The 14,434-nt window shown below is 39.9% G+C and overlaps 1 protein-coding gene across 2 annotated transcripts in view; it reads left to right on the top strand.

The window, feature by feature from the left end:
• The window catches only part of PTPN1 (protein tyrosine phosphatase non-receptor type 1), a 99,824-nt gene that overhangs the window by 79,719 nt on the left and 5,671 nt on the right, over positions 1–14,434 (top strand). For both annotated transcript variants that reach the window (XM_089513839.1, XM_089513838.1), the window contains exons 5-8: positions 1,467–1,604; positions 4,583–4,792; positions 9,754–9,915; positions 10,837–11,063. In XM_089513839.1, coding sequence (XP_089369965.1) covers positions 1,467–1,604; positions 4,583–4,792; positions 9,754–9,915; positions 10,837–11,063 — 737 coding nt within the window. The remainder of the gene's footprint in view (positions 1–1,466; positions 1,605–4,582; positions 4,793–9,753; positions 9,916–10,836; positions 11,064–14,434) is intronic.

Here is a 14,434-nt window from a genome sequence, read left to right as displayed (position 1 = left end):
TACCTTCTATTACTCATTTCTAAGAACTGGAAAGCTTCACGTTTGTAGCATGTCAACAGTCTAATGATCTTGGATTTCCTGGGAAATTATTGCTGAGAAAATTACTATGACTGGGCCAGAGTTTAGGTAACTGAAACGCTTAGACTTCATTTTCAGTTAGGATAAACCATTGTAGCTTTTAAGCTATCCCATATGCCATCAAAATGATTTTTTAAGGAGGGGATGAGCTGAGCTGAACAACTCAACTGAAGTTCTCTCTCTTGGTGCCAAATTAAAGGCTTACGGCTTCATGCATGTGAACTTCTAGCTGTTCTCTAAATAGTGCCCCAGAAATTAGATAATTGTATTGGCTGCCACAGCATAATGGTGAATCCATGGGGGACTTTAGCAGTTCCAGAGGTCGAAGACAATACCAGTATCTGAAATGGGGGGGGGGGGCATACAGAGGTGTAAAATGGATTAATACCTGCATATGTCACTAATAGGATACCAGCCATTCTGTCTTCCATTGCTGCTCTTTATAAAGAATGTACATTTGCATCTGTCACCCTCTTGCCATCATCTTCAAGAATCATTTAAAAGTCCAGGCTCTGTTCAAGTGTTCCCATCTTCTTTCCTTCCTCTACTGGACTTCTGGGTTGGAAATGACAAATTACAATCAGCCCCTGTAAGCATGTCATGTCAGAGCAATAGCTGACCAAACAATGTTTGGATCAGCAAAAGTTCTCCTTTTATAAAGGAAGCCTGGAGGCTAACTCACAAGTATCTACATGCTGTGCTGCTGGCAATCTATTTGACACATCAGTGGCAAGCAACTGTAGAGAGAATGGAGAAGAATGAGGATGTTAAAACTTGCCTCACTGTGTTTAAAGCCTTCCAGAGGATGGAAACAAGGTCTGCAAAAACAGTTTTATTAAGTATTGGACTGAGTTTGAGAGAGGCTTCCTGAATTCAGTGGTGAGAGTTCTTCTTCTGGTGATTATACATCTCCGCATGATCAAGAAACTACATAAACTGACTTGGGAACTTTTTAAAATCAATTCTTGCTAAGAGTTAAAACTGGAGACTTTTAACAAATGAGGAGTAAGGAGACTTAACAAAAGACAAGAATATATAAGAACAATCTTGTTCATCATGTTCTGCCTGTAAACCTGTGAGAATCAGTTATTCCATTTTAATTTCTGTAAATCATTTTTTAGCTATTTAGTAAATTACCTGATAACAATACATGCAAAGGGCAGTGGAAAGGATCTTCCCTTTTCTATTTAACCTTTTTGCCTCTGAAGCTTTTGAAGTGAGATGAACACTAGTGATATTTGTAAATGTGTTCTGCATTGCTCAGGGTCTCTGGTGGGTTGAGGAACAATAAACAAATGCTTAAATAAAATAGCTTTCAAAATGCTGAGTTTCTTCTTTGTTTAACAACTTGTACAGAATTGTTGCTTGTTTCCCCTCCTCTCTTCTAGATAAAATGTGCACAGTACTGGCCACAAAAAGAGGAGAAAGAAATGCTCTTTGAGGATACAAACTTCACGTTAACTTTGGTGTCAGAAGATATAAAATCCTATTATACAGTACGACAATTAGAATTGGAAAACCTCACAGTAAGTATGTGAATTGAGTATCTCATCACATGGTGTCATTCCTCTGTTTAACTCTCCTCACAACCCAATCTCACTTCAGTAAACTGTATTGGTCTTCATTATGAAAATGAATGCTTTAAGGTCAATGCTTTCCAGTATTTGTATAATGATCCTTATTGCTTGGATGTTGGAGACCATCTGCTTATTGCAATTATATCCTGCCTTACTCCCTGTGAGCTCAGGACAGCGTGAAGTGGCTCCATTCCTCTCTGCTTTAAGTCTGACATTTGACCGGTTGCCGGTGCACAAAATACTAGCACAACTATGCTCTAGTCATAGGGCCGGTATAGACCGGCAAAAAGACCTGGCTTCCCAGTGGCGTGGGGCCATGGCGTTTAGACAGCATCATGTGCGGCAGCTTCACAGCATTTCTGTGGTGCAGCATTTACATGTGCTGCGCCGCAGAAACCTGAAAAAAATGCTGCAGCAGCAAAGGCACCTTTTTCCCAGTAAAAAAGCTTTTTGCCGCTTCTTTTTGCACCAGGAAGATGCCGGATTGGGACTGCGGCATGCAGTTGCCACGGCCCTGATCCAGCTATCAAAGGGGCAGCATGATGCTGCCCCTTCAAGGTTGTTTTGCCCCATGGCCTAATATTGATGAAAGATGTATAAATGTGCATGCATGTAAATCAAGACATATTCTTCTGGTTTGTCTAATTCCAAGGTTCTGTTGTAGAAATAAAGCACTGCATAATCTTACGGCACAGTCAGGCCTAGAAATTGAACCTCATCTTGAGGTTGAATTGAACCCAACACCAACCTTTCACTTAAACACCATCTTAGAACCTCTGGCTCATGCCAGAATTTCTCTGAAGATGACAGCCACAGATGCTGGCGAAACGTCAGGAAGAAACTCTTCTACAACATGGCCACATAGCCAGAAAAACCCACAAAAACTATGGATGCCGGCCATGAAAGCCTTCGACTTCTCATTGAACCTCATCTGCTGCTACCTTTGTGCTTTTCACCAACACATATGTCACATTAGGCCTCTGAAAATATCTGCTTGCATTTTAGAAAGGAAAATTAAATTTTCAAGGAAGAAATGAGACATTGATTAAATATTGTAACTACTACTCCCAATGCAGGCTATAGCAGAATAAATCCTTGTAATTCATTCTACTGTTCAGTAAAAACATATACTTTATTGTACACCTTCAAATCATTTCTGATTTATGGTGACCTAACCTAAGGGGACCCAATTATTAAGTTTTCTTAGCAGGGTTTGTTCAGAGTGTGTTTGCCATTGCCTTCCTCTGGAAGCTGAGAGTGTGACTTGCCAAAGGCCACCCAATGGGTTTTCATGGCCAAGCAACATGAAACAGAACCCATTCAGAAAGGAAAGCTTTTTCAGCCAGGGTGATTTTACCATGGATCTGTGTCTAATTTAATTATCCCTGAAATCACAGTGAGGTTGAAATGCATTGACTCCTATTGTTTATGACAAGGTGTTGCCTTGTTTTTATTTGTTTTGAAGATTTGTACCCCACTTTTCAACCAAATGATTCTCAAGGTGGCTAACAAATAACAAGTAATAAAAAATAAACCCCCTCCCCCACACCAGCCTCTCACTTGAACACCATCTTAGAACCTCTGACTCATGCCAGAATTTTTCTCTTCAATTTTGCAGTTCTAGGGGAATTGGTATTCGGAAGTAAAAGTTCTTTTAGGGCACAGTGAGGAAAGCAACCTCCCTGCAGCTGTTCCTTCTCTGACTGATGGATGGGGCCAAGCTGGTCTTCCCTTTCCTATGATGCCATCTGGAACCATCTCCCAGGGACCTTCTGTCCAGTAGAAGAGGCTGGAGTTTGCACTCCTCAGTTCTGCAGTTTCAGGGCACCTGTCTAGCCAGAGATCAAAGAGATTAAGATAAATAGTGTGGAAGTGTGCAGAATATACCCAGCAGGCGACATTTGCCCTCTGAAGGTCTTCTTTATGCTCCCAGTGCTTCCTACCATTGTCCAGAAATTCTGTTTTGGGGGAGAGATTATGTGGCTTCCCACTGAAGTGAATAGTGAGGCATTTGGGGGTGTTTCAGATTGTTAACACTTATTTTATTTGATTGATTCATAACCCACATTTCTCTCAATGAAACACATAACCTAGAAATGTAATCAAAGTTATACAATTTTAAAGTGAATTTTTCTGTTCTTGGTCAGTCTTCCCCAGTGTTACAAAGAAACATTTAAAAAAAAAAAAACAAGGTTAAACCAAAAAATCAAGGTGCAGTCTTCAAACACTTGGTCAGCCCAAAAAGCATTCCCAGGTCCCACAGTAATTTCCCTTCCTGACAAAAAAACGTTGACTCTGATAAGTGTCACATTTCAGGGTTTCTATTCCCCAGCCATACTGTGGGGCTAAACCTGGGTAAAATGCATTATGGACTACTTTAGATTCATAATGCAGCATCTTTGCAGCCAGGAGGGTTAGAAAACTCTGAGCTCCTAGACTTTCCATATGAATTTTCTCAGCTATATAGCAACTGATGACCAGCCTATTGATCATCCCATTGTGATTAATAATAAAGTCACATTTTTAAATTCCTTATCACTTATCTCACTATGAGAAGAGCCTATAATGTATGCTGTCATGTTAATTGAAGGTGGGGAAAGCAATAGGTTGTCTTTATTTACCCACTGCTGGTTTTTCTGAGTAGTTTTATCATGGAAATAATAATTGCTTGTGTTCTTTATTAAAATACTCCCCAGAACATTACAAATCATAACAGAAGTTCTCAGAATAGAGGTTTTGGAACAAGTGCAGACAAATATTATGTAAGAATGTAGTTTTTAATGCTTTAAGAAAATACATTAAATGTCAGTTTCCTAATCACTGGGGGGGGGGGGGATACTGCAGACACTAACCAAAAATCTCAATATGGTTCAAGCCATAAGAAACCACAAATGAAAACAAAGTTTCCTTTTTCTTAACTTTCACAGACCCGGGAAACACGAGAGATTCTGCACTTTCATTATACAACGTGGCCTGATTTTGGAGTCCCCGAGTCTCCAGCTTCATTCCTCAACTTCCTGTTCAAAGTGAGAGAGTCAGGGTCACTAAGCCCTGACCATGGACCCATTGTAGTGCATTGCAGCGCAGGAATTGGAAGATCAGGAACTTTCTGTTTGGTTGATACTTGTCTCCTCTTGGTAAGGACAGCTTGCAGATGTTGGTTTAATGGGAATCTGGCTGTTTGGAATCAGTATCAAAGACCCATCTTAAAAAGAGATTTTTTTTCTGCAGATAAAGAAGGATGGGGTCTCCTGGATACAGCTACAGTGATAAGACCAAGATTGTAGGCACTCTACTGCTTATAGAACATAGTTGTATGTTTCTCTTTTCCTGCTGTAGTAGCTGCTCGCATACATTTTATTTAGTGTAGTAATAATACTGGTTATACTGAAGTGGAATAAAATGCCTTTAAAAATTCTGGCAAGCCATTTGTATGATAAGAGTTTTGGACATGTCTTTGAAAAGAGCAATCTAAAACATTTTGCTGCTTGAGTCAAAGAGTAACGTTATGCCCTTCCATGTCTCCTGTACAAATAAATGTGAATAGCAGTAGAAACCTATTTGCAATGGAATAGTGCTACACTTGAGACAACAGTCTAATGTAGGGTGCTTGGGACAGATTGTGTAGTATACAGATCTCTGTCCTCCAACAGAGGGACATAGTAACCAGAATCTGTCACCTGAAGTGATTATTTTTATTTATTGTATTAATTTATTGGATTTTATATCCCACCTTTCACCCATAATGTAAGCATGGTGGCTTACAGTAATTTAAAAAAGATACAACTAAACATTAATTACAAAATAAAAAGGGTGAAATAATACTAGTATTAAAACAAAACAGTTACACAAAGACAATATTCTGTTTATACTTATGTATAAGTCTAGAAATTGTACTCAAAAAATTGACCCAAGAAACCTGAGTTGACTTACCCATAGCTCAGTGTAAGTACTGTACTTTCATTCTTATTAATAAGGGAACTGCCCCCTGGTGAAAGGCAAGAGTGTAATCTGTCCTGGAAGCACTGACCCTGTTGTATTTTTGCTTCCACCCAGCCTTAAGTATGAACACAATTATACCTGATGGAATTTTGTAAGTTCTTTGGCCTTCCTTTTCTTTGCTTCATCTTTTAGTTCCTTTCTAACATACCCCTTGGTTTTACCCCAACTTATACACAGGTCATGTCAAAATCCATAGTTTTGGCCTCAAAATTTGCTAAATTTATGCATGAGATTGATTTATAGTCAAGCATATACAGTAGTAAAAACCATTTCAATAAAAATAATAATAAAACAGCACCCCAATTACACATATATACTGTATAAGTAAAATTCTCACTTCAAAAGCCTGTCAAATAGGAATTTCTTCAGCTGCTGGTGAAAAGAGAGAAGGGCGGGGGCCAACCTGACCTCCCATAGAAGGGAGTTCCACAGTCTGGGAGCAGCCACGGAGAAGGATCTCTTCCCTCATCAGCCTCCCCTGCGAAGGTGGTGGGACTGAGAGAAACCCCTTCTCTGTCGATCTTAACACTTTGGCTGGCTTGTATAGGGAAATACGTTCCTTTAGATAATCTGGACCCAAGCTATTTAGGGCTTTAAAGGTTAAAACCAGCACTTTGAATTCTGCCCGGAAATGGAGTAGTAGCCAGTGCAGCTGTTTCAGCAGGAGAATCATTATCTCATCTGAATTTTGCTGTAGCATAATCCATTTTCGAACATGTGCTGTGTTAGCAACAGCCTTCTTGGCATGAAGGAACAAAAACACCACAAAGATGCTTGAATTGATGTGTGTTATGGGCACACCACATGGAAGGTTATATACATGACCACACATTTCTTGTGAATCTGCACATTGAAAAGTGGTTGATGGGTACAAAGCATGAAAAAGGGAAACACAGAAACTATTGAAGTTAAATGCTGATGACAATTCTTTTGAGATGTACAGAAAAAATTCCACTTCAAAGCTTAGAGTAAACCCTGTTTTCAGTTAAATCTGCCTTCTGTTAGTCAAAAGCTGCCACCCACTCTTTCCCCACCCTTGCTTTCTTTTATTTCAATAAATGTGTTTTTGTTATTGGCAGTAAAACTATGGATATGGTAAGCTTTATCCCTTTAATTCTAAATCATTCTTGCCTTAATTTCAGACTTATTGCAATAATGTTTGAACCACTGTATACAGCTCATGGGCCTTTCCAAAGCTGCTTCCTATCACAGATAAAAATCTAGTGGAGACTCCCCTTCTATTCTCCCTGTTCCATCCAAATCCTAAGCACATTTCTTTGAAAATGAATCCTCCTGCTTTCAAGAAGGCTTGTGTGCAAGTATATGTGCAGATTGTTACAGCTTGACAGTATGCATGTTTACCTGAACACAAAAAGTTACACTCTATGTAACTGTGTTTAGGATTACAACTATGGCGAATACTGCAGTATGCTGTTTTAGTGCTATTATTCCACTATTGCTGCTACAGCTGTCTCCTGTGGAATCCTGGAATTTGCAGTTTATGGGGGAGCATTTGGAATTCTCAGCCACATAGTTCTTAAGCCTCACGAAACTACAAACTCCAGAATGCCACAGGAGGCAACCATAGAAGTAAAAGTGGAATAATGGTACTACAACCCTGTGGTGTAGTATTCTCCTATAGTTTCATTTAAATAGTAAGACTGGACTCTATGTATTTTATTCTGTATGTGCTGAAAGCGTGGAATTTGGATCTCTGTATCCTAAAATGCTTAAAGGTTAGGGGGTTATTTTGTGTTGGTTTTTGTTTAGAAAATGTTTACTGAAGCCTCAACAAAAATTTAAGATACAGAGAAGTTCTGCACAAGCATTGAAAGGAGCAAATGTTCTTTCAGAGAGAAAAAATAACTATGCAAATAGCAAATACATGCAAATCCATAAAGTACTGCAGAATTGGGAGGGGGAGGTCCCACCAAATTTGAGTTGCCTTGAAACTGCTTTTTATTTGTTTGTTTCTTTTTGAAATATATAGTATGTTATTTCAGTTCTCTAAGTTTTGTTCACATTATTGTGTGACAGGGCTGGGTGAAGATACTTTGCTTGCCAAGGAGGACAAGATAGATGGCATCTGTCTTGTTTAATGTTCAAAAGCTCCCTGTGCTGACAGTTGAATCTTAATTTAACATTGGCAGTGAGACAACACCTAAGGCCAGTAGCTTCTTTACCACACCTAAGGCCAGTAGCTTAGTTTAGTGAGAACACGCAGAACCTGTATGTAACACACAGCTCCTGAGGGAATCTCAGGAGACACTCGGTAGGAAAGACAGCTACTAACCTGCCATACTTCCAGGCATCTGCTGCCCAAGGAATTCACCTCATTCTGCCTAATGGTAGAATCATAGAGTTGGAACAAGGGCCATTCAGTTCAGTACCTCCACAAGAAGGAGATTCCACTGCTCTCCGAGGGAGTGTGTTCCACTGTCAAACAGCTCTTACTGTCAGGAAGTTCTTCCTAATGTTGAGCTGGAATCTGGTAGACTTGGTTGTGCTGTGAAACCAGGTGATAGTGTATATTGAAAGATATGGCCATGTCAAGGGCATCACTAGGAGGGTGTGGGCTGCACCAGGTAACATCTTAAGAGGGGGTGACACCACTGCTCCCTAAACATCTACCTTTTGACAGAAATGGGCTGTAGTGTTCATCTGCATCCTTTTTAAACTGAGCTCTGGAGCTCAGGAGAAAAGATGGTGTAAGTGGAGCAAAACTGATTGGGATGGGGGGAAGAGAGGCTTCAGGGTTGTTGGTTTTTTATTTTATTTTTTATTTTTTAAATTAAAAAATTATTCTTTTAAAATTTTCTTTAAAAACATCATATCTTACCAAATTTTTACTTTAAGCATATAAAACTATGTACTGTACATGTAAATACATTTAGGGTGTGCATATGATAATGTAATTTAAGGGTATAATTTTAATTTGTCTTGTTTATGTCACAACTATTGCCATTACATTCAGTGATCAACTGGAATTACAATATATGGGTAACATTAATACAAAAAATATTACTAAGGATGGTGTGGAATGCATACGAGGAGGTCAATGAGGTGGGTGACACCAGTGGCCATGTTAGACTTTCAACATAAAAAAGATGTAATCAAATCCTGTTGTACCTTTGAGAGTGGGAGCCCATGAAAAAGGCTTAAGTTACATATTTCTTTTTTTCCCCTTAGAGGTGATACAAGATTCCTTTATATCTTTTCAGGTGATAAGTTTTGAGACCTATTAAGAGGCAAATTAGTTAGCTCTAGTGACATGATTTGAGAAGATCCAGTGTAACCTGGAATCTACATATTGCAACTAAATATAAGTTTTGGTTGAAACTCAAGCAACAAAAGTATTAGTCATTTTAGATTACAGATTTATTGATAAAAACATCTTCTAGATAGTCTGCAATTGAGAAAATGTACTGTTCCTTTGGTAGGTAACTGAAATTTTGTTAAATGATTGCTATTTGCAGGAGTTGTTTTCATTTCTGCTTTCTAGTTAATGTTGATTTCTTCCAATTATTGCTTTTTTGAGTGATACTTAGTTATTTATTTGGTTTATTGGAAGAGTTCAGAAGAGCCTACCCTTTCTCATACGAGCTTATGCAGAGCTAACAGGCTGTATAAAAAGAAAAAGTTAAAGTCACAAATTACACACATCTGCTGAAATAAAATATGTGTGGCCACTATGAAAGCCCTGCCATGTGTAGCTAGTCCTGTTGGCCATGTTGTGGAGCACCAGAAACAGTGTTTCCCCAGCTGATCTTAAATCCTAGGTAGGTTGCTATGGGGAAAAGCAGTTGTTTCTCACACTTTGAACCAGGCTCAGCAGAAGCCAAGGCAGAGATAAGGTATAATAGTATAGTCAGAGGGGAGGGGTTCAGGTCAGGAGGCACTGTGTAGCTGCATAACTACAATGGTTACACATTTGTAGGTGACCAAATGGATTCCAACCACTGTATTTAAATATTGTATGAGATGTCACTCTTATCAGCTCTCCTGCATTTCTTTCGGGGCTAGGGCAAATGGAATGTGCAGTTTTTTTTATAATAAATAAAAATGAGAGCACAGACTGGCCTTTTTCTCTGTTCAGATGGACAAAAGGCAAGATCCTTCTTCTGTCGACATCAAGCAGGTTCTTTTAGAAATGAGAAAATACCGTATGGGGCTTATCCAGACTGCAGATCAACTTCGTTTCTCTTACTTGGCTGTTATAGAGGGAGCAAAATTTATTATGGGAGATGCATCTGTACAAGTAAGTGTTACTGACAACATATCAAATGTGTCATGGGCCCGTAACAAATGGACCGAATGCTCCGTGCTTGCGCCGATACTAGGGTTAGGGACCGCACACCAGCCACACGGTCCCTAACCCTAGCATGGCGTGGGGGCGGAGTAATGGCAGTGTCTCATCCATTTGGGCACTGCCATTTTGACATAAACAACGCAGTGTCCGCACGTTGCCGCATGTCGCTTAAGTCGCAAGTGCACCAGTGGCACACTCAAGACGTCACTCCAGCACCGCAAAAGGAACCCAGAAACACCGGGTTCTTTTTACTTCAGAGGGACAGCGCGTGGTTTGGGGGCTGTGCCGTCCCTCCAGAGTTAAATCAGGCAAATGCAGATTGCTTTTTCACGGCAGTCTGTACTGCCCCATTAATTGTCTTATAATTTATAAACCTTATATAGATAGGCCTATATTTTTGTGAAGGATCAAAAGGTAGAAGAGATCCAGTGCTGATAAAATGCACTAGTATTAGATGGCCCACCTGTTGTGCTTCTGCAAGCCACAGCATAAACCAGGTTCCAGGATGCCATGTGACTTGTTGCCCCAGAGGTTATTCCTGTTGCATCCTGGAGGATCAAGTGTTGTCCTGATTATTAGCAGCTCTTGTGGTTAGCTGTCTTATTCCTCTTCCTGTATCCTGCAGTAAAGAAGACTCAGCAGGAGAAGGATGTCTATTGAGTAGCATATGGCTATGTCATGTACACCTTGCCATAATAATTGAAGCACTGTTTACAATATGCACAATAAACTTGCAGTTCTTCCCCTAAAATGTGAGTCTATTAGTAGTTCAGGAACTTCCTGATCCAAAAAGTAAGCAAGTGGGTGTATGAGAGGGAAAAGATTGTTTATTGTTTTAGTAAAGGTTAATAAGTCTGTGTTCTTTTCAAGGAGCAATGGAAAGAGCTCTCGAATGAAGACCTGGACCCACCTCCAGAACATACGCCCCCGCCACCAAGGCCACCCAAACGAACCTTAGAAATGAATAATGGAAGGGTGCATGATCACATAGAGTTTTTCCCAGTGGTTGAGGACAAAATTACATGTGCAGTCAGCACACTGGAGGAAAAGGTTCCTGATGGCAGGGTGTACCCCCCTGAGCAACTAGACATGGAAAGGTAATGTTGACACACATTGTTTTGGGATGTTGATTGCAGATTTTCACTGAACCCAACAGATTGCCTTGATTGTGTAGCATTCTGGTCCAAAATCAGTGGCATTTTTATTTTCCAGCATTTTTTTAAAGCATGGGATAAAAATAAAGACATGAAGCTCTTTCATATAGCATATATAACTGGGCTGGGTAATTTTATTGGGCCCTGAGCTCACACAACCTGCACAAAACCCTCAGAATTAAATGGCCAGATGTCCTGGTTTTGAAGCAGCTGTGCTTTCACATCACACAGTGCACTGGAAAGGGAGATTTAAAATATTGACTTCTGCTTCTGAGGCTATCCAGGAAAAACAGTTCATTCTCTTTCCTTTATTTTATTTATTTATTTGGTCAGGAAAAGGGCGTAACAAGGTAGGGCTGGAGGAATCAAGGACCACAAAATCAGCCTTGGCTGCTTCATACAACCCCAGGACTACACCTTGCTGTCCCCAATATAAAATAAGAATAGAAGCATAAAAACCAAGGGAAAAGGTTAAAAATAGGAAAGGTCCTTTCGTGCGCCTTTTTATTGACTTCTTAATATGAAAAATAACCCAGCATAGAAAGAGCTACCTTCAAATAAAGAGTACATTTGGAATGAATATATAATTATTGTAGGCTCTAAGCTGTAAGTGGTCCATGGGCAACTTAATAATGAAAAGGTAAATTGAGCAATCTAACTTGTACGGACGGCCTTGTCATTTTATAAATTATGAGGTTTTGTTTTTTAGAAACTATAAGCTTTTCTTTTTAAAAAGTATTTTCAAAATGTTTTGAAAATTGGTATATACTAGCACCATCCTTGGAAATTTGAGTCAGTTTACATAGATTTGCTTGGCAGATGTTGTGTCTTGCGATTTAAATGTGCTTGTTCTAATGTTGGAATCCTGTAGGTGGCAGTGGCAAGAGAAAAAACATGGCTGAGGTGGTCACAAGGGAAAGCAGATAAAGCTGTCTCATTTTCTTCAGGAGACTGCTGCCTCTGAGCAACCTATTTGTTCAATGACTGGCTTTGAGTGTGTCCTTGGGGCCAGGCTGTTTTTGGAAGGCTGCTGTTAAAAACCCAGAAAGATAAAGACACCTCTTAACATCTAAAGCAGGGGTGCACAACTGAAGATGGAGTGGAGGACACTTTATCTCCCAGCACCTGTCCAGCAGGCTGCACCATCAAGTTTCAGCATGCTTGAAGTGACAAGATGTCACTTGGCCAATTTTTTTTTTTAATTTGGTGTTTTGGGGAGCTTTACACGGTTGTTGTTGTGCGCCTTCAAATCATTTCTTACCTACGGCGACCCTATCTGTGGTGACCCTATCATTGGATTTTCTTGGCAAGATTTGTTCAAAAGAGGTTAGCCTTTGCCTTCCTCGGAAGCTAAGAGAGTGTGACTTGCCCAAAGTCACCTAGTGGGTTTCAGTGGCTGAGTGGAGATTCAAACCCTGGTCTCAGGAGTCCTAGCCCAACACTCAATCGAGTACACCATGCTGGCTTAGTTAGGGGAAGGAAAAATGCTGCATTTTTAGTCCATTTTGGCCCATATGGAGACAAAAAAATTGCCTGAAAATCAGCCTCCAATGGGTTTTTTAAAAAATATATTGGGATGGGGCTGGGGGCCAGAGAGTTCTTCTGCAGGGGGAGGGCCCCATAGGTTGAACTTTGTCCACTTTGTCTTTATTTTCTAAAAAAAAACCTGCTACATTTCAGTCTTTAAATGGCCTTGAAGTGACTATATTTTTAACCACAAAAGGGCAGCACATGAATACAGGTACACCTCAATTAACAAAGCAGATGTGTTTGTGGGCACATAGAATTTGGTGCCAGGGGCAGAAATAACATGGAAAGAATCGGGATAGGTGCATGCTCACCCCATCCCACCCCCGAAAGGGCAAATGCAGATACTTTTTTTTAATCATCCTGAGACATGTCTCTTTTATATGTGTGTAGTTCATCAGATGTTCTCCAGTTTTACTTTTCCCTTAAGAAATCAGACAGTTTTCTATCATAGGTCAGAGTGTTTCCAGAAGAGCCTGGCTGTAAGGACTCACCAAAAGTCAGATGTAAGAAAATAGGCTGCTCCCAAAAAGTTGCCAACAGTGACAGAAATAGTTTTGCCTGCCTTCCTCTGTGACTGCAACCATGCCAAAAATGCAAGACAGAAATGTAGCAGACAGTTATGGTAGAGTACAGCACCAACAGGATTGTTGTAATATTTATTTATTTATTTATTTATTTATTTATTTCCCGCCTTTTCCCAGGGGAATTGTGGCCTCCGTGTCTTATTTAATCTTTACAATACATGAAAATGAAAGAAGTCACTTTCTCAATAGAACTGAAACATTCTTAGTGGAACTGAAACATGTTCAGGGTGGAACTACAAATATGATGTAGTTCTGTGATCCTTCTTACAGGAGAAATCATTTCTGAAAATAATTACGGAACTAACCATAATTTGCATTTCTACTCTTGGTTGCTTAAAGTCTGTTGCAATTTAACAGAGAAGTGGTTTATCTTTTTAATGAGAGTTCAGAGATGATGAAAGGCTTTCCCACTCCTTGGGAGGAAGCTAAACATCAACATAGGGTTTTGTTTTATAATTATTATTTGTTTTTGTTTTATGGAAGGCTTGTTACTTTTCAATCCAAAGTAATTGAAACAGAAGGTTGCAGAAGCAGAACAAGCTAGTTATCCAAAGCATATGTGAGAAAAAGAGTTCACCTCTGCACACTAGAGGTCACTGGTGCTACATGACTGTATGAATATAGTAGTCAGCATCAATCCTTCTATCTGTGAAAACGTGCAAAGAAGTGTTTGACATGGTTGCGAATCAAAGATAGCACATCCTTTTTGGGTTGCATACTCTTGTGTCAGGTCTAAAAATCCTTTAGTGTAGGAATGGGAAGCAATCCTGCTTTTAGGCTGATGGGCTGCAATTCCCATCAACCGTAGACAGCATAGGCAGTGTGGAAGAATGTAAGGCATTGCAGTTTAACATCGTATGGTTGTTGTTTGTTGTTGTTGTGTGCCTTCAAGTCATTTCTGACTTATGGCGACCCTATCATGGGATTTCTGGGGCTGAGAGTGTGTGACTTGCCCAAGGTCACCTACTGGCTTTCCATGACCAAGTATGGAATCAAACCCTGATCTCCAGAGGTGTGGTCCAGTGCACAAATCACTTCATCACACTAGCTCTCAACATTATATGGAGGGGCCCTGTTTTATTGGACATGTGACACAGAAGTACCCTTCTTGGTTTATACATCATATGCTTTCATAGGCAGATAGGTAGATAATAAAATTCCCAGAACTGTGAGTTGGTAGGTCAGATTCAAATTCAGCTC

The sequence above is a fragment of the Sceloporus occidentalis genome, unplaced genomic scaffold (assembly GCF_023333645.1).
Source record: "Sceloporus occidentalis isolate IW3139 unplaced genomic scaffold, rSceOcc1.0.p SCAF_3, whole genome shotgun sequence".
NCBI lineage: Eukaryota > Metazoa > Chordata > Lepidosauria > Squamata > Phrynosomatidae > Sceloporus > Sceloporus occidentalis.
The sequence above is the reverse complement of the archived record's forward strand: the minus strand, read 5'-3'. Positions and strand labels throughout refer to the sequence as shown.